The sequence below is a fragment of the Pseudopipra pipra genome, chromosome 3 (assembly GCF_036250125.1).
Source record: "Pseudopipra pipra isolate bDixPip1 chromosome 3, bDixPip1.hap1, whole genome shotgun sequence".
NCBI classification, from domain to species: domain Eukaryota; kingdom Metazoa; phylum Chordata; class Aves; order Passeriformes; family Pipridae; genus Pseudopipra; species Pseudopipra pipra.
This window is the reverse complement of record NC_087551.1, coordinates 35,317,073-35,337,847: the sequence shown is the minus strand read 5'-3', so window position 1 is coordinate 35,337,847 and position 20,775 is coordinate 35,317,073. Positions and strand designations below refer to the sequence as shown.

Below are 20,775 nucleotides of genomic sequence, written 5' to 3'. Positions count from 1 at the left end.
TGATCGAGCCCTTTTCTCGGATTCTCGCAGGCAGCGGGCAGATAAACCGCAGCAATGTGGTGCGGCGGCGTATATGACCCGCATCTCCCAAGGGACGTGCGTGGGCCGTCACTTGTGCCTTTGAAGGGAGGCAGGGAGGGCGGGTTTGGCCGCGCATCCCCCGGGGCAGCAGGACGGAGCCGCCGCGGGCTCCGGGCGGGCGCCGCTTCCGCCACGTGTCCGGCCGGGCCCGCTCGTTGCCGCGGCGACGGGAGCCGCCCCGCCCCTTCCGGCCTCGCATGGCGCCGTCTCTTCCGCTGCGGGGAGTAATATGGTGAGTGGCCCCCGCCGGGGGGAGGGAGGGGGCAAGGGAAGTCGTGCCTCGGACAGGGAGCGAGGAGGCTGCTGGAGGCGCCCCTTTCTCCGCCGGGGCGGCGGCGCCGCGGGGCGCCCGGGTTGACGCGGCCTTTTGGGGCCGCGGGGCCCGAGGGCTGCGGGGGGCGTCGGTGTCCGTGCGGTGTTTCCTCCTCGGAGCTCCCCGCCCTCCCCTCGAGCGCGGTCGCCGCGGGCTCTCGGGGCCGCGTCCAGCCGGCACCGCGGCAGAGGCGGGATGGTGCCGGGGTCGTGGGGGCTGCTCTGCCGGAGGGGCGTCTGGAATGAGATAACCGGGCTGGGTCTGAGCCTCAGAGTTTTCACTCCCCGGCACATCAGTCAGGGAACTGGGATTCACCCCAGGTTACAGTGCCCTTGCTCCTGTCTGTCGGTGGGAACACGGGGCTGTCACTCCGTGTCTCGCTTCCCAAAGAGAAGTCGTTCTTGTGGGAACGACCGCTTTGTGTGTGTGTTCATCTGGGCGGCGAAATGTTCTCTTTCCACGCTGAGTATCAATGAAGTGACATCGGTGTCAATAACAGGTGCTGTCACCTGTTGGCATTGTCGGAGCAGACGCGGGCGCTCGCTGCGGAAACACTTCTTGTGCAGCTCTTTTAGCACCACACGGGGACCCTCAGAGGCTGAGCTGTGGGGCAGCTGCCCTCCTCGCCCACACTGAGGTGTTGGCAGAACAGTAGGATTTAGGGAAGCTTTAATGCCAAGGTGCAACACCTGCTGCGTTAGAGCTCGCTTGCGGGGTGAGCTGTGATTAGGATGGGTTTGTGCGAGGTTCTCTGTGGCACAGAATATACGGCACAGCATCCTTCAGTAAGCAGGGAGATGGGGCATAATGTGGCTGGGCAAGGGACATAGTGCGGGAAAGAAATGGGTGCGAAGGCAACAGAGAGGGCTGCGGAGATGGTGAAGGGCTTGAAGGGGAAGCCGTATGAGGAGCGGCGGAGGTCACTTGGTCTGTTCAGCCTGAAGGAGACTGAGGGGAGACCTCATGGCAGTCTGCAACTTCCTCTTGAGAGAAAGAGGAGGTGCAGGGACTAGTCTGTTCCCTCTGGTGATCAGTGACAGGACCCAAGGGAATGGCCTGAAGTTGTGTCGGGGAGGTTTAGGTTGGATATTAGGAAAGGGCTCTTCACCCATAGGGTGATTGGCTACTGGAACAGGCTCCCTGGGGAAGTGGTCACAGCGCCAAGCCTGACAGAGTTCAAGAGGTGTTTGAACAACGTTCTCAGGCACATGATGTGATTCTTGGGGCTGTCCTGTGCAGGGCCCGGAGTTGGTATTTGGTGATCCTTGTGGGTCCCTTCCAACTCAGGATATTCTGTGATTCTGCAATACAGCAACCTTCATAGGTAGGCAGTCCACTGCCTGTTAGAAAAGCTTTCCAAAGTGTTCTGGCATCCTGCATGTCTCCGTTGAGAAATAAAATAATTGTGTAATGATTTGCTAGTAAAGAAAACAATAAGTGCCAGTGTTTTGCCCCAGATGACCTAAACTTGGATCTGTAGTACTGCTTAAATTTTAATTCATGGCACACATATATTTCTCAGATAATGTAAAATACAGCTGTGATGACAAAGATGTCTGTAAGTTAATTGAGTTTGCTTTGGTGACCAGCCCATTAGGATATCTTTTTGTCTTCTGCTGGTACTTGAAGTGTGATAGTTTAAAATCAAACCTTATTTTGTCCAGCCCCAAATTGCTGCGGATGACAGACCATCCATTACAAATCCACAAATTTCTATTGCAAATCAGAAGAGCTTTTCACATGGAAAGCTTATTTCTTTGTGGGGACAGCAGGATGGAAAACAACTGACTAGAAGCTTGAGCCCTCTGAGGGAAGGGAGCCAAGTGGCATGGCTGATGAATTGTTTGCTCCCTGTCATGCTTTCAGGAAAGGCACATAGCCCCCCCTCATTCCCATCTCCTGTATGCACATACATCCCCTCCACACCAGGAAAGAGCTTATCTGCATGCCACTGGAAGTTAGGAGACGGAGCACCTACAGTGACCACATCTACTGTGCATGATTAAGTTAAGCCGTAACTGAGCTTGTTTGTATCTCTCATAGTGTTATTGGCCTTGTGTCCACCACATCACAGATGATACTAGCATTGTTTTTACTTCTCTGATGGGTTCTCTTTTATAGATACATAAACAGTATTTTCCTGTTTAGTAAATCTATTGGCTTTAGGTGGGAAGTAGGCTTTGATAAAGAAAAATATTTGTGTTGTCAGACTGTCTGTAGTAGTTTTGTCTAAATAAAAGTTTAAACCCACTCTTTAAATGGTATTTTAGTATGTTTTCCTGTAAGCTTGAATTGTGGATTATGTCTAAATGAAGCTTGATTCTAAGTAATTCATCATTTTCTAATAGAATAACCATGTGAAATGGCTACCAAAATACTGTTTTATTTATTGTCTATGAGATATTTACTAGTTACACAAAAAATTAATTTTGAGTCTTCGATATAATTATGAAAATAGTTCACAAATGAATATTTTCTTTTTGCTAATTTAAACCATGGCTTAAGTAAAATGTTTTAATTAAAATATTGAATTTTTTTTAAGGGGACAATACATCTGTTCCGTAAATCACAGAGATCATTGGTTGGAAAGTTAACACATGAATTTAGGTTGGTTGTAGCAGATAGAAGGGTAAGTATTGCTTTAAAAAATCATCACAATAATAAAAAGACATTAGCTGTGATAAGTTAAAATATATTATTAAGTATATTTTGAAAATTATTCTTTGAATTTTCAAGTTGTGCTTAAAAAAAGAATCCAGCTCTGAAGCTGGATTCCTTCCTGTGCAGTGTCCCTGTTGATTAGTGTTCTCCAGAATTGTACTTATATTTAATGTGTTCAGTAGAACTCTAAACTGAATATGTGCAGATGTTTTTGGGTCCAAAGTTTCGGCTCAAAAAAAAGGGAACCCATTAATATAAAGTTGTACAAATCTGTCTTCAGAAGTCAGATGGCGTGTGCTACAATAAAATGCAAATGTTATACAGGGGTGATTTTTTTTTAGACCAAAAAGGTATTTTAAGCATGGTGAACAAGGACTGTTTATAAAGGAGTTTTGAAATAATCTATGAAGTTTAAAATAGAATAAGGGCTTGTTGTTCTGAAACGAGTGGTAAATTTTTGGGAGGGAAGAGAAGCCAGTTCTATTTTCATGATGAAGTCCTGCAATATTGTTTTTTAAAACCAAATAGATATATTTTTGTCTTGTAAATTTTGGAAGATGTAAAATACATATTTATTCTCATCAACAGTCCTGGAAGATTTTGCTGTTTGGTGCTATAAATTTAATATGTATTGGCTTCCTGCTCATGTGGTGCAGCTCTACAAACAGCATAGGTAGGTGACTCTCCTGTACTGAAGCTACAACCAACTACCATGTGTTTCTTAGCTTGTGAAGTTCTAACAGACTGAAAAAGCAAAGTTCAGCAGGTAGTGGAGGTAGGTGGCTACACAGCCAGGTTCAGAAAGAGCTTCCTTTTGATTTGCCACAGTCAGTTTAGAGACATTTTTCACAGTCAAGTGTGAATGAATGAAAGGTTTTCCCGACCTGCTGGTTGTTTGCTTCCTGCAGTATCTTCTTCATCTTTAAGACTGAAATCCAGTAGACTTTTGAGTTAGTCCTCAAACCTGTTCCTTGTATAAATATCACCAGTGACATACAACGGCCCTCACTTGCAGTTGAATGAAGATGTTTGTAGTGTGGCAAATGGCTTAGGCTTCTTTGATTCCAGGAATGCCCCTTTTCAGTGTTTCTGTGGTATGTTGACCTTGGCTGAACATTGCCCACCAAGCTGTGGAGAGAAAAAGGGAAGAGAAGATAAGATGGAAGACAACTTTTAGGGTGAGATAAGGCACTTTACTAAAGGAAAAGGTTCAAAAGGTTGCACACTCATAAGCAAAGAGAAAAAAAATTACTCCCTACGTCCCATCAGCAAGTGATGTTCATCCACTTCCCAGGAAGTAGGGCTTCAGCACGTGTAGCAATTGCTCTGGAAGGCAAACGTTCTAATAACGAATGCCCTCCTCTTCCCCCTCCTTTTCTTAGCTTTTATATTTGAGCTGACATCACATGGTATGGAATATCCATTTGGTCAGTTTGGATGAGCTGTCCTAGTTGTGTCCCCTCCCAGGATCTCGCCCACCCCCAACCCCTTGATAGGGGGGGAATGTTGAGAGACAGCACTGATGCTGTGCCAGCACTGCTCAGCAGCAGCCAAAACACCGGTGTGTTATCAACACCTTGGTAGCTACCAATGCAGAGCACAGCACTGCGAGGGCTGCTGTGGGGAAATGAACTCCATCTCAGCCTGACCCAGTGCAGTTTTGTATGTCTTCTGCTTCTGAATAGGGGCTTCGAGATCTTCTGTACTGAAAATAGAAGGTTGAACATTTTTAATTTTTGTCACAGGTTTCCTTGTGGTTTTGAGATAGGTGAGAGATGCAAAGCAAGTAAAAAATTCTGTTGAACCTACTTTTCACTGCAATAATGCACATAAGAAATCTCTTGCTTTGGTGGGTGATGTGCTTTTGGAAGATCTCCTGACTTTTCTGTATTTAATTTCCTAGTCACAACATAGTCACAATTGTAATACATTTTGTATCTCGGTATTATTACATGGTTTAGTAGAATTAGGATTGCCATAATCAATCTGTTTGATGTTAAATATATTGGTGTGTTTAGAACATTCACAGAGACTTGTTCTATCAAGCAGAGATGGTTTATGTAGATAGAAGATTGAAAAGAGCTGCATGAAAGGGACTTAGAATACAAGTGATTTCTGCATTGAAAAACTATATTAATTTTTAATATTTGCTTTTTTTACAGCTTTAACTGCTTACACATATTTGACAATCTTTGACCTTTTCAGGTGAGTTTTTTTTCCCATTTTGTCTTACTGTTCATTTGTGCCTGTCTTTTTATATTTCCATACACTTAACATTTACTTACAGATGCAAACACATGTAACTTAGTCATCAGTACAGAAACAGTAACTGGTTTAAATATAGAATAAATAAGTATAAAATTGGACATCACAATAAATAGATTATAAAAACCACCATAGCTGTATTGAGAATGACTAGTAGCAAATCAGTTCAGTCATGGAATTCTCTGTGCAGATGCATGACAACATAAGACAGATTCTAGCATCAAACTGTCATGTGGTTGTTCACTCAGACCATTTCCCTAATGCCAGAGTCATTGATTTTGAAGTAACCCTCAGTTTTAGCATCAGTAAACAAGGAGTAGGTAATTGTATTTCTATTTCAAAAATATTAATGAGCTGAGTCCCAGGCACTCTTCCCATGTGGTATTAGATATTTTTAGTGTTTTTCTTGTTTCTTAAGAAAATTATATTAAAACTACTTTAAGTATGATAGTTCTGAACAGTTTTGGTAATATTGGTAGTACAGATGTGAAATATATTCAGTTAAATTAATCTGTACTGCATTAGAATTGTGATTTAACTTTAATGAATCTCATATTTTTCTTACAATTTTGTATCTGCTGAGTTTTGTCATCTTGACCCAAAATACCTTTTTCACCTTGGGGGACGTTTTGATGTTGTATTTCCTAGTTGTGTAGAATTTTAGTTTTAGAAGAAGATAGAATACCCCTGGCAACTTTTCTGGGGTTGGACTAGAAGATTATTCTAACTCACAGCGATCTCTTTCAAGAGTTTTGATTTGCTCTAAGGGAGAACAATGCTCAGTAATTCTGCTGCAAAATTCAATTTGTGGTTATTTCATTTTTCTCATCTTCCTGATTGTTTATAATAGTCTTACTGAGTATATGAATTTGCTGTTTTGTGTATGAGCAGTATTATTTCCTCTGATTTTTCTTTCACTCTGCACAGCTGGGGATCAGGTTGTGAGGATGTGATTGTTCATCAGTTGTAGGGATGAGTTCTTGATCCAATCTGATTTAACATTGTCATTAATTATGAAAGGACTGCATGAAGGCAGAGATGGCATCAAATCCATATGGATTCCTGTTTAAAAAAACTGTCCAAAGGAGTCAAAAATAGGCAAAGTAAATGAGACTCATCCTTGAAAAATGCAGGCTAGTACCATGGGGATAAAATAATTGGAATTCTGGTGTTAATTGTGAAAGAAAAACGTGGAAAGAAGATAGCAAGAGAGACCTGTAGCTGTCAATGAATGGCCAGTTAGATTAGAGGTTGTATACATCAGTGCAGCCAAAGAAAGTAAATCTGTTTTGGCCATATATGTAGAGCAATTACACTGTGACAAAGAATTCCTGACAAACTGAATTCCTGGTGTATGTCTAAAAGAAGAGTTTAGTGGAAAACTTCCTTTGCTTTTTTTTTTCACTTTTCTTGCTGATTTCTTTCTTTTCACAGTCTTGCTGATTAGCTTCCTTCTTATTTAAATGGCCTTTCTCAGGTTACAGTATCTCTAGGCAAGTTCAGAAAGCAAATGCAAGGGGAACATTTACTGGGTGTCTAGTTTGATACTTTCCCTGGCTTTTGCTTTGTACTTTTCATTACTATGTGTGGTACCAGACAGTATTAAGAAGATTTTGTCAAGTCACTTTTGCCTGTTAGTCAGGTTCTGGGGTACCTGGTCTCGTATGCTCCAGGTCCCTTTCAGAAAAATTCATGGAGCACATGCAAATTAAACACTGGTTATGCTATTTTGTGTCAGGGTCTCAGAGGAAAAATGCATTGCATTTGGAGTTATGGTAAACTTCATTTAGGCTGGGTGATGTTCTATATTGAAGAAGGTTGGTGGTAGCCTTTGTAAGCACAGCATGCCATAAGGGCAGCGTTAGGCTGTCTCCTGCTCTGAGGAATTAGATCGACTACCATTCTGCTAAAATTATTTGCTGCCCTTTTTATGGGACCAACTGAGACATCATCATGCAGTCTCAGCTTTGTTCCCAAGCACAACCTTTTCTGGATTCACTGGAACAGTCATTGTGACAGTGGTGGAGGTGTTGAGTCAGGGTAAGATGTGGTCATATTTGTTTGTGGAGTTCTGATGGCTCAAGTGTATTTGTAGATTGTCCAGTTTATAAAGGCTGCAGTTATTTATCATAGTCTAATTCTCCCCCTTTTTTCAGTTTGATAACATGTCTAATAAGCTACTGGGTAATGATGAAGAAACCCAGCCCAGTCTATTCATTTGGGTAAGTACTAATAACAAGATCTGGTGTTTGATAATGCAGCATTTGATATGTTGCTGGCTATCATTGCCTGGATCCCCTAACAGCCATGAGTAATAATTCGTGTGTGAAAGAGCCCAGAAATAAGGAGGGCCAAGACTGATGTTGTAAAGAACAGTTACAGAGTAGGGGAGGGACAGGAAGAAGAATTAAGAAATACTTAATTTTAAGCTGTATCTGGTAAGTGGAGTATTGACTTAAAAGAAACTGAAAATAATGCCCACTCTGTAAAACTTCCCCTTTCTTCCCATCTGTCTGCTTTTGAAGGAATTGGAAAGAGTAGGTCTGTCCTGCTGGTTACTGTGCGGAAAAGACTCTGTCTGATGTTCAGTGTTCCTAAACTTAATTCTCAAATTTCAGGTTTGAAAGGTTTGAAGTTCTAGCCGTATTTGCATCTACAGTTCTGGCACAGCTTGGTGCTCTTTTTATACTGAAAGAAAGGTAAGTTGTGTACTGTTTTCTTTAATTTTTTGTAATGTATGAAGATATTCTTCACCCAGAGGGTGGTTGGGTGCTGGAACAGGCTCCGCAGGGAAGTAGTCACAGCACCAAGCCTGACAGAAGCGTTTAGATGATGCTCTCAGGCACATGCTGTGACTCTTGGGGACGGTCCTGTACAGGCCTAAGAGTTGGACTCAATGATTCTTGTATGTCCCTTCCAAATTGGCATATTCTGTGAATCTGTGATTCTGAGATATGGTCCAGATGGAGCAAAAGCACATGCATTCCAGAAGTGTTATTTTAGAGATATTTTAGAAAAAAATATAAAAAAAAATTTTTAAATATTGCTAAACCATACCACTTACTCACATTTATTACTCTACATGTAGGGTTTAGATATAATGATAGAAATTGATAAATATAAGTAAACAGCTCTCAAGAGAAGGTTTCAATGTCTTTAAGAATATATTTTTCCAAAATGTTGGGTAATTAACTTAATGCGTTTCCTTATGCATCTTCACTTTTTAAATTCATTAACAAATAAAACTGTTTTTAATTATTTTTTCTCTTTTACTTCTGTTACTCCGTGAAGTAAAGCAGCTACATAATATATTAAGAATCTGAATGTTTAAACTATCAACTGCTTCACTCCTGCAAAATTTGCTCATATATTAATTTGACATACCATCTATGATTGGAAGCATTTGTGTTTCAGGAGGTTAGCTTAAAAAATTATTTTAGTGTTTAAAGATGAAGAGGCTTTTGTTAATTTAAAACTGGGGCAGTGTACCATCCCTTTTTCTATTCAAGGGCTCTGTTTTCTATATAAAGGGCTATGTTAACAACTTAGCGATTTTATACTATAAGGTTGGTCTGTTGTACTGACAGTACACTGGAATGGACCCACTGTCAAAGCCTCCAAATTTTCCAACATCAAAACTGATCGTAGGCTTTTCTGTTACATCTCATTTGGTAATTTATCAGTGCATAAAAAAAAAAGATCAGTGTGTCTTCCACAGTGTCCAATGTCTACTTTATTTGACCTTACTTAGTGAGAGGCTGTAAGTCAGAAATTTCAGACTTAGTTTTTTGTGGTCACCAACAGTGGTGGTGGTAGCAGTAGCAGTATGTTCTTGCATGTTCATTTACAAGCATCTTTTTATCATGTAGGCAGCATTCATGGTAGCTAGCATCTATGTAGCACAGTTTGGAAATATTTGGAAAACCGAAATTACATCTGCTTTGATTCAGTGTTAAATGCTTTCATTGCTTGTAAAAATTGCTGTGTTTATCTAAGCAATTAATTTTTTTCAGTGCTGTATCCGTTAGTTTTTGTTTATGAATGGCATATACAGAACTATGAAAATACGCTTCAGGTTTCAAGGTTTTACTGTATGAACATAACTCAAATTTTCAATTATTTTTGTAGTGCAGAGCGGTTTCTGGAACAGCCTGAGATACACACGTAAGAAATTATTTTGACATGTACAATGTGTCCGTGTCCCTTTATGTTTCTAATTCTTAATCTATCATGTGTTAGTTATGCAAGTACATTCAACACCAAATTGCTTTTGCTACCTTGGCATTTGTTTCAAACCATGTGCAAGCTGTATTATGAACAGTTTTTTCGAGGTACAGTTGAAACGTAATTCTGATGCTCTCTTAAATAATGATTTAACTCTATGTTGCTGGGTTTTCTAGTTTAGTTACTCTCATTTCTTATCGAGGCCTCTTAGGAGGCCTTGTATGTTGAGGGGAAGGATGCTGTGGTCGTGAGGGAGCTGAAGGTGTTGCAAAGGTCATGAAGACTATAAAGAAAGTGTGGAAAGGGAAAGAAGGTGTTACATAGCGAAAATCTGGGACATGGGATGTATGGTGAAGTTGTAGTTCTAGAAAAAGGATAGGGGCATACTGTAGGAAACTAAGCTTTTTAGGTGTGCTGATGAGGGGACAATTTATTCCTATCTTCAAAGGACAAACATGTAATTAGTTAAGAACTGTTATTCAACATTAGGTACAGCCTAATGTGATAACAGTTATGGACAAAACTCAGTGATCTCATATAACCCTTACAGTGATAATACACTGCCAGTTATTAAGCATTACACTAGTTTATCTTACTCCTGTTTTCAGCCTCAGTGAAAAATACCAAGCAAAGTATTTTGGTATCGTTTCTAGTAATTACAGTTTGATGTAATTACTGTAGTTTTACTATACATGTATATATATTTATATATAGTTTTATATAGCTTAATGTAGTTTGTGATGGTGTGAAATTAAGATACTTATTTTCCCCTCCCTAGGGGACGACTGCTGGTTGGTACTTTCGTGGCCCTCTTTTTCAACTTATTTACAATGCTTTCCATTAGGAATAAGCCTTTTGCTTATGTCTCTGAAGGTACGTGATTAATTAAATCATAACAACAACTGAGATAAGATTTTAATGTTCGTATTTTTATTAAGATATAACTTGTCTGGTAACTTTCTTAACTAGGGGGCATGTATTGCTATTATAACCTCATGCAGTTTAAAATTGCCATCTGATTTTCAACTCTAGTTTGCTTATAAGGCTCTGAGTAGAATGTAGTCGTTAATATGATAAATTAAGGGTCATTTTAATGTTGAATTATCCTTTATTTTCAATCTTTTGGATTCAACCAGTGAAGGTCATCTGACAGATAGCGGAACTTGGAAGACATTTTATGGATATATTAATGGATAAAAATAATGTAATAATTCTTCTTAATAGCTCTTTTACATTTTTCATTGTGAGTTAGGCTTGCATTCAGTCCATCTAACTGTAAATTGTTTATAGTAATAATTATACATTATACTTTATCTTACACAAAAGATAATGGTTATAATCTGCAATTGTATTTGTATTTAATCAGTTCAGATTATTACAAGATGAGTGTTTTACTTACTGCCTGGAAAAGTCAGAGTTTGGTTTTTTTCACATGCCAGTGAATCTATTGAGATACATTTACTACTTCACAGTGTATTTATTGGATTCTTTCCTTAAAATAAAATTTAGGTACTTTAAAATGGATACCTTTGCTTGTAGTAACTTTATTACCCTCTTTCTTTTGCAGCTGCCAGCACAAGCTGGCTTCAGGAGCACGTCGCAGATCTTAGTAGAAGGTAAAGCTTTATACTGTTTTTCAAAATTGTTATCTTCTGAAGGGCAATGTTGGTTTTGTGTGTATACTAACAATTTCGATAGGTATTGAGGCATAAACTGTTGTATTAGAGCTTTTAAAATAGCTTTACCTACTCTAGGTTTAGTGTATGAACTCTGGAGCAAACACTGTCTGCCATATTTCACAGATACATCAATCTAACAGAAATACATCTTTCTGGATATCTTTCCTTTTGAATGTATGTGTTCAGTACATTGTATGTAATTCTCCTTGAATGAGACGAGGAAAACTGGCATTATCTTGTACATACTTGAACTGCGTTTCTCAATATTCATTACCTCAGTGATATATTTTGTAGTAATTTGTGTTTATTTACTGTGTGGGCTGGGCAAATGACTGAGATGGTTGAGTTTAAAAGTGATATGTGAAACAGGTTACTCACAGAAACATAGCTATGGAAACTCCTCATCTGTCCAGCAGGACACTGGAAAGTCTGTGTCTTCCAGGGACAGAAGCAGTGTTGCTCCTTCATCTTGTCTGTTAACTCTCTTGCTTATATTGGATATCTGAACCATTGTTTGCATATAATTTTGTCAGATCTCAGAAAAGTTTATTTTAATCCATACATGTTTTTCCAAGTAGCTGTCAGTATCGAAATAAGAATGTTAAAGTATATTGTAAAACATGTTAACTATGCTTCAAAGTCCATCTGTTTCTGGGTGTTGTGATCTTTTTACAGTTGAGGAAAGCAGAGAACGCTGACTTGTTAAACAGAATAATTGATATTATATGGGCATCAGAGCCAAATTCTGCAAAATAGCTTTGGAAGACTAATAATTGGGTTGCCCAAGTACCTGAAGTTTCAATATAAAAAAGAAAAAAAAAAATTGGATAGAAATCACAGACAGTAGCAGAGTTTTTCTTTTATCAGTGTAGAAACATGGTGTGATGGGGAAGGACACTGATGGGTAACTTGAAGGGGTCCAAGATCAAGAGTGTAGAATTATTACAGGGTTTTAAGATAAGCTGTATACAATTATGCCAATAATAATAATTAAAAAAAAAGAATTAGTATGTATACAGCAGCTGTTTCAGATGCCTCATGTGGAGCAGTGCTGATTACAAAATATCTGCACCTGTATATAATTATGTTGATTAAGATTCTTACAGGAGCAGGCCAGCACATGATGTCTAAACATAGGTTGGCTCTAAACAGAACAACAAGATGTTTCATTTTGTCCCTGCCTTTAAATTTTCCATGACGTGACATGCAGTTGTATTAACTGGGAAGTACAGAACCTCCTTTCTCTCTTCATTCTCCCATTGATAGGAGATAGCTATAAATAAGTAACTTTTCCCAGTGTTCCCTCATGGGTTTTTTTTGTCTCCTCTTATTCAGCTAGCTGGTCTCCTTACTCTTTTCAGACTCCATGAATTAGTTAGCTTTGGCTTTAGAACACTTTTGCACAGTAAGGTGGCAGATGGATTGTAGACTAGTGCTATGCAAACCCCTCAAGACTTACATATATGTAAGAACAGTATCTGAACCTGTAAAGTACTTGTGTTGCATATGGCTGACACAGCCAGCTGAGTTACCAGAAAAAAAGAAACTGGCACAAGATGTGTATTTTAATGTGTAGAAAAACTGCATAAAGATTAGCATAATATAATGTTTTGTAGATGGGGAGATAGATTTAAGGCAAATTTTTTTTAAGATGGAAGAGTCAAGTATTAAATATGGGAAAGAATATGACATGGATCTAAACTTGATTAATCTTTGCTGACAGCAGCCTTTAAGCACAATTAGAAGGGCCTTTACAGTACTCATCATACGCTGTGACAGCAAGGTGTGTTTGAAGTCAAATGCTGAAATAGTGGGTGTAACTTTTGGGTTTCGAAGTAATGATGAACAGCTGGCTGACAACTGCTTTTCCTGTTTTGTTACAGTATTTGTGGAATCATCCCAGGATTAAGTAGCATCTTTCTGCCACGGATGAACCCTTTTGTCTTGATTGATATTGCTGGAGCTCTAGCTCTTTGCATTACATATATGCTCATTGAAATCAAGTAGGTACAGTTGTTGTTTTCAAAAAGTAACTCTTTTCGTATCCAGTCTATGGGAAAATACATTTTTTACATGAAAGGAATGATTTCCTCTAGAGCTGTATTTTGTATGAATGGCATTGCAACTCCACAAATGCATTTGTCTATTTTCCAAGATGTATGGTTCAAATGAGATTAGTATGTGTAATATTCCATAATTGTATATAACTTAAAAGACTAAAAAAGAATCATAAGAAAGTTTTCCTGCCTTTCAAAAATGTAAATAGCAGTTTTTCTTTAAAATTACTCTTTCTCTCTAGCAATTATTTTGCTGTAGACACAGCCTCTGCTATAGCAATCGCTTTGATGACATTTGGTACCATGTATCCCATGAGTGTCTACAGTGGGAAAGTACTACTCCAGGTAAGGCATTGCCACAAAACAATGGGTTTTGTGATTTCAGTTTTGTTAAATGTCCTCATTAACAAAAGCAAACAAACCTTAAAATCTGTTTTAAGCATGTGAATAGAAGTGTTCCCATGGAAATTTGTGATGTGCTATAAGAATTTTAAAGGCAGTGGAAATATGCATCATGAAGTCATAAGAATTTATTGTTTAATGCCATTGGTTTCTTGTGTAGGTAGACCGGACTTAAAGGCTCTCTTATTTAAACAGGGCCAACTAGTCTTTATTATAACTTTTTCTTTTTTTTTCCTCTTCTTTTTGAAGACAACCCCACCTCATGTGATTGGCCAGTTGGATAAACTTCTTAGAGAGGTAAGCCAGTGTATAATACATAGCACAGTGTGCACAGCTAACTAAATAAGCATTCAAGAATGTGAAGAGTTTTTCCTAGTAGTCCAAGAAGATTGCTAAAAAAATTATTTTTTTAATATTATTTTTTAGTTGCATGTAGAAAATATGAAACTTGCTTTCAAAGATGAATAGTGAAATTCAGGTATCTGGAACACATCTGTTCAAGTAGCGAAGTCGGTTTTTATTTAAATTTGAGCTACCACTGAAGTGGTTTACAAATGTGAGTTGGAGGAGGAAAAGGAGTACAGGCAGCTGTTGACTTACAGCATATTGAGTTGAGAACATACAGCAGTTTGTCAGCAAGAGTTACTTGAAATAAGTTCCTTAAATCTTTTTTTATTGATTTGGATGTCCAAGGATAGAAAAGTAGTAGATGAGCAATAGTGGCATTAGCAGATGTCGTCTGTTCTGTGTATAGAGCTTTTATTTCACTACTGAAAATTATGTATTATTCAGTTATGTTTGCATAAAAGTACATTTCTAAAGGGATTTGAAACTTATAATTTATTTTCATATTCTGGATGTTTGTGCAAAATTAGGTTTCAACTTTGGATGGTGTGCTGGAAGTTCGAAATGAGCATTTTTGGACATTAGGTTTTGGCACTTTGGTAAGTCATGTCTATTATCTTTTTAGCTTTTAAAAAAAAAGTCATCAGTTACTACTTTAAACTTTTTATTTAAATAAAGATATTTCTTCTAAAATCTTAACTATAAAAAAATTGATGGAGTCAGTATGCAGTCCTTGTGCTTTATTGCAAAACTTATCTTCCCCTACCCTTTATATTTTTCAAAAGCCTTGCTATTGGGTAATATTATTAATGTATACTGCAGTTCTGGATTAAAGTATGCATTTTGCAACTACAGAATTCTTTTGTATTTTGGCAGTGAAGAAAATCCCAAACAACAGCAAAAACATTTTTCAAATGGTGTGTTAGTGTAAATGTCTAGGAAAAGAGAAGAAAACTGTAACCCTTCAGGTACTAAAAGTCTACAGTAGACAGTAGAATTGTATTTTTTCAGCATTTCTAGGGGAGAAGGTAGAACAAAACAACTAGAGATATGTACCAATAAAAAAAAAAAGAAGGGTTTTTTGGTTTGGGTTGGGTTTTTTTGGTGTGTTTTTTGTTTGTTTGGATTTTTTGTTTGGTTTGGTTTTGGTTTGGTTTTTTGGGTTTGGGTTTTTTGTTTGTTTGTTTGGGGTTTTTGGGTTTTTTTGCTGATACAGAATGATCATACAAAACTTGGTTATTCATAAGTTGATGCAGGGATGTTGTGACAGCTGGAAAATTAATACTCTTAGGATATTTCTCTACTTCTGAATTCTTCCAGTATGCTACCCTCCTTAAAAAAAGAAAAAGGCTGCAGTTCCTACTTGCTGATGTGAAAATAGCTTTCAGTTTACTTTTCTGTCACCCAAAATACTGGATCACAGCATTGTTGGATCGATGACAGATATTCACAAGAACTTTGTGTGCATATTTAGCTACTGGCATCTCCCAGATTGTAGTAGAAACCTCCTGAGACCTGGATATGTTTTCAGCTGCACCATCTGATGTAAAAATGGCTTGTAAGGCACAAACCGTGAACCATGTTCTTTATTAAATATGTGCTGAAAAAGCATGTGAGGGGTTCTGTGTTGTGTCCTGCTCTCTTCTGCAGCAGTAGATCAAGGTCAACGAGATAATGTTGCTAAGAGGAAGGTAGGGGGGGCCTGCAGTTACATGCACATCCAGGGAAAGCTCTAGGCCTGAGCTCCACACAGCCATTGCCTCTGTTCTTGCTAATGGTCCCCATTTGAGCCTGTTTGCCATGCACATTGTCCTCTTGCCTGCTCCAATAACACAGTGATGACACTTTTGCCTCAATTTGGCATATGAAGTTTGTCTGCACTTCGTTCTTCTTTTGAGCCATTTTTTCTCCCCAACTGTTGTCTTTCCTGCCATCACATGTTTTGTTGAATAGTTTGGTTTTACGACTCACTTTTCTCGAATTATGATCTTGATATGCTCATAAGAGATCGAAGCATTAGGAAAGATCAAAATGTATCATAATTATGGAAGTATGTATTAAAGTTCTTAATTTAGTCAGTGGTCTCCACTGCAGAATGTCTTGCTATAATTCTCTGCAGGATAACTTACTTCTTGATGCATAGAGAGAACCTTTATTGAAGTAACAGTTAACAGCCAACTTATTTTTGTCACTTTCTAGGCTGGATCAGTACATGTCCGAATTCGGAGAGATGCAAATGAACAAATGGTACTTGCTCATGTCACTAACAGATTGTACACATTGGTCTCTACTTTGACTGTTCAGATTTTCAAAGATGACTGGATCAGACCTACCTTATCATCTGTGCCTATTGCAAACAATATTCTGAACCTTTCGGATCATCATGTTATTCCAATGCCATCTTTGAAAGCTGTTGATAATTTGAACCCTGTTACATCCACTCCAGCTAAGCCCAGCAGCCCACCGCCAGAATTTTCTTTTAACACGCCAGGCAAAAATGTGAGTCCAGTCATCCTTTTAAACACTCAAACAAAGCCCTATGGATTGGGCTTTAATCATGGATCCACACCCTACAGCAGTGTACTCAATCAAGGACTTGGAATACCGGGGATGGGAGCAGCTCAAGGATTCAGGACTGGTTTTACAAATGTCCCAAGCAGATATGGAACAAATGCTCGTGGTCAGCCCCGACCATAATAAACACCATTATTTATTGTACTTAAGGGTATTGACTTAATTCTTTTATTACCCAATTTTTATAAACATTTGGAATGTCAGATCATTCTAAATGGCTGGGAACAAGTGCATTGTTCATATTCATGAAATGGTTAAATTGCAACTTTTTTCTTTGCATCAGCCTGTGTAATGCCACAGATATTTTTCAGACTTATGATACTTTACAAGTAGTTTTTATAGAGTGTCTATTTCTACTCATCTTTTTATCCACTTTTCTTCATTCATCCAAGAATGTATTGAGACATAGCACAACTCCATAAGAGAGTAGAATTGTGACCAGGTAGCATTTTTTTTCTAATGCAAATTGCTTACAGAAATACAAGTCCCAATTTTCAGAGATGTTTTGATTGCTTTATTAAGCCATCTTTTGGCAAAGTCACAATTAGTTTTTGGTTGCAGAAATCCATCAGTATTTGTATTGTGGCCATTCTGAAGACAATCTGGCATTTCAGATTGTAATTAATTTTGTGAGACCACGTTTTTACATTTTTATTGATGCCTTTATAGAAATTCAGATGGTTCAGCAACCATTTTCTAGTTGTAAGTATTTCATATTCATCTCTGATATTTCTTCCTTTTTGGTTTAACTGCAAAATTATCTAGCAATATACTGGGAAATAAAATATTTAAAACCTAAAAGATTTTACAAGCACCTCTTTTTTACAATTAACCCTATTTAGGATACAGAGCAGATGACTGTATTGTTTCTGAAGCCAGTATTTAATTTTTGACTATGGAAAGTATTCTGTGATTTGATTGTGACTTTGTATTTTTCCTCTTTGTATTTTTTCTGTAGTTTCAGGGGGAAAAGTATCTATTTATATTCCTGGTTTATATCCAGAGTGCAGATTGGTGATCGCTGACAGTTTTAGTCACTGCTGGAGTGCTTGACCTTTGGGGCACACTTGGAACAAGACCACTTACCTTGTCTCTGCTTTTGCATTACTGTTCTGCTGTACATCTAGATGGCCATATTTCTTCAGGGCCTTTCTCAGATAGCTCTTTCCTCTGACTGTTTTCTTTTTCTTCACTGCTCTGACAACAGGGAAAGGCCTTTTAGAAATACTTCAATTTTTTCTGTTCTCCTGTGTGGTATCTATCTTATGATTGCTCCTCTGCACATTCTTCTGCATCTCTTGGCTGTTGAGGAATGGGTTGCCCATTCCTGTTGTTTCACTTGCAACTCAGGGTGCTATATATTGGCTTACACCTTGTTCATTTGTATACTAAGTGGTCTCTCCATTTGTCCGAGGTGGTTACATGGAGCTGTAGTATCTCAGGGATTCCAAAGATATTATGTTACCTGAAGATAATGGCTTTGATAAAGAAATCGTTCTCTTGTACAACTGAGTGGAGAAAACAGTCTTCATTTGAATTTTAAAGATCTGTGGCCTCTTCACACTGGCTGAGGATTTCTTTTTCTGCATAAGTACACTGCATTCCTCTTTTTTTTTTCCCCTCCCTCTCCATTACCTGTGTTTCTCCAGCCAGTGCATGGAGAAGGGTGTCATTCCTGCAAACTCGTGTAAAAGCAAGGTGACATTCTGCATTATGGTATCTTGTGGGGATATTTTAGACTGGGAGTAATGTCCAGACTGCTACTGGGATACAATCCATGTAAGTTACAAGTAGGGAATCTAGTTCTGTACTTCATTTGCAGTGAGAATGACAATTTCATTGCTGTTTTAGAAAATGTAAAGACCTGGAAAAGTTGGATTTAAAGATTACAATGAACTTATAAAGATTGGCTCTGTTTTCATGAGGTCAGTATTAACTCAGTAATCACCTCTGTTTCGTTACCCTGTCTTTCTGTGTGGTCTATTACACATGCCATTGCTGCATGGAAATTCCTGAAGTACAGAACACTTGAACAGATTCTCTGTACCTCTTCAGTGCTGAACTAGACTGCACTTTCTACAGCACCTGCAACACCTTAGAGCCAGCAGAATGTTTACAATATACTACTCTTGTGTGGCCTATTTGAGAATTGTTCCTTACTCCAGTTTCATAACCAAACACGCGCCCTTTTTCTGACATTTTCAATACATTGTATTATATTGATTGCATGCCTACTTGTTTTTAGTAGAAAATTAAAGCTCCATTTTATGAAGCTGATCTTTTATTTAAAATCAGAAGGGAGGACGAGAATCCCAGAATTCTGAGTGCAATATAATCACTTTAACAAAAATATTTTTCAGAGTGATTGTTTACAGTATATATCACATGTGCAGATGATAAAGATTCTTTTAGAGATTAGAATAGCTTTTTAGCCGTGTTATTGTTGTGAATATATTAAGAATATTTGTTAAATCAGCACAGAGTAAAATGTCTCCTTTTATATGAGGAAAATAAAATCAGTGTAATTCTTAAAGGACAAGGAAAAAGTGGTAATTTGTGTACAAGATTTTATAGTTATCTTTTTATATATATTGATTGTTTAAGTGATGCGCTTGGGTGATACATCAATCTCAATGAGCAGATGTGTCAAACTTCAGAACTGTTTTGATGGATCTGCTACCAATGTTCACTGGGTCCTTGGAATAATTCTACAGACAGTATTTTTACTGCATTTTGTCTTTAACTGTATTTTGCTCTTAGGTGGTCACAATCTAAATGTTTATTTGCTATATAGCAAATAAGAATTGTGAATTTATATCATCTTCATTCCTAATGATAGGAGTACTGCCCCAGCTAGAGAGAAAAGAGGACTGGTACTTGCTGTCATTTCTATGTGCCAGAGAATTTGGCATCATTATTCCCTTAAGTTTTTTCAACTTGATTGAACAGAAAATTTTCACTTTTAGGTAAATGCATCAATTAGAGAGTTTGAGGGGCATGTACCGTTATTTAGACTTAAGATTCTTGTGAGCAACTGTGCTGTCCTGATACAAAAGGAGCCAGAGCACCTATTACAATATAAATAACTAACATAATATGGGTTTTTTTGCAGCTTTACATGTTGAGTTTTGACTCCTGAGTTCATTCGGTTCTGCATTCCCTTTACGCAGGTAATAACCACATATACCTTTGGGAGGACAAAGCCAGTGACAGTGTCTTGTGGATGGTAGACTGACGATTTTTATTCCCCTCCCCTTGACTGAGATGTGACAAATCCTATTCAAGGAGAGAACTTGTGCAGCAATTCTGCTCATTAGATTAGTCGAAGTCGCTCTTTTGATTTCTGTCCCCTGCTGCCACCATCCAACAGAGACAGAAACTATGTGGGGATAGGTTCTTCAATATAAAGCCTCTGTCTGAATTCTGAATTGATTATCTGTCCTGTGCTTGTCCAGACCCTATGGATCTGGATACTTGGTCATATTCAGTGTTGAAACTGAGAGTAGAAGAGATACAAGTCCTGGTCTTTTCACTTGTATTTTTTGTTTTCTGGGCATTTATCAAATGACTTTGACTTTCTCCTACCTCCTTGTTCTTCCCTGCCTTAGTAACCATGAGAACCCACCTTGCACCATGTCTTTGCTTTACTGACTACTTCAGGTTCTTGTGCTTTTGCTAGTTTAGATTCTTGGATTCACATGGTTACTGGGTTGATATAAATTTTCCTTCCAACAATTATTTTTTAAATGAATGACAGAACATATAAATTATTAAGATGTTGACCCTCCCCTCTTTAAACATACAGTTAGGAGATGCCCTTCTTTTCCTGTACCAAAAAGAACCAACCCCAAAACCCAAGGTGGAGGGGGGGGGGGGAAGGAAGCTTTTTCATGTTTTCTTCACATTTTGAGAAACATTGATTTATATTTCACCAAACTGTGTCTCATTTCTTTGAACTGAATAAATTTGGTGTACTACAAGGTTAATAGAGATTTTTTAAAAAAATAGCTTTTCCCAGTTATAACAACCCTCTGATCCAGCATTTCATAATGAAGCCTATTTTAAGGTAACTTTCAAATTCTTGAAGAAGCAGAGCAGCAGTGCACACTGCAAATGTGTACTGCATTTTTCAGAGGCCCTGTAAAGTATAGAGTAACTCAAAAGTTCACCAGAA

At 38.2% G+C, this 20,775-nt stretch overlaps 1 protein-coding gene across 2 annotated transcripts; it reads left to right on the top strand.

Moving 5' to 3' along the window:
* Positions 1 to 224: 224 nt before the first annotated feature.
* Positions 225 to 16,745, top strand: SLC30A6 (solute carrier family 30 member 6). 2 transcript variants are annotated; one of them, XM_064648613.1, is made up of 14 exons: positions 225 to 313; positions 2,937 to 3,023; positions 3,644 to 3,728; positions 5,218 to 5,260; positions 7,477 to 7,542; positions 7,939 to 8,019; positions 9,449 to 9,484; positions 10,323 to 10,417; positions 11,112 to 11,160; positions 13,107 to 13,226; positions 13,523 to 13,625; positions 13,932 to 13,979; positions 14,558 to 14,626; positions 16,227 to 16,745. In XM_064648613.1, the coding sequence occupies exons 1-14, from the start codon at positions 311 to 313 to the stop codon at positions 16,722 to 16,724; spliced, it is 1,383 nt and encodes a 460-aa protein (XP_064504683.1). In that variant the 5' UTR covers positions 225 to 310; the 3' UTR covers positions 16,725 to 16,745. The 2 variants fall into 2 exon arrangements, with proteins under 2 accessions (XP_064504683.1, XP_064504684.1); XM_064648614.1 differs by lacking the exon at positions 7,477 to 7,542.
* Positions 16,746 to 20,775: the final 4,030 nt, after the last annotated feature.

Bases quoted from the DNA above. Each gene is read 5' to 3' on its own strand.
- SLC30A6 (XM_064648613.1), top strand. The intron at 3,024-3,643 runs GTAAGTATTGCT...TCTCATCAACAG, and splicing joins TGGTTGTAGCAGATAGAAGG to TCCTGGAAGATTTTGCTGTT. The intron at 9,485-10,322 runs GTAAGAAATTAT...TCCCCTCCCTAG, and splicing joins GAACAGCCTGAGATACACAC to GGGACGACTGCTGGTTGGTA.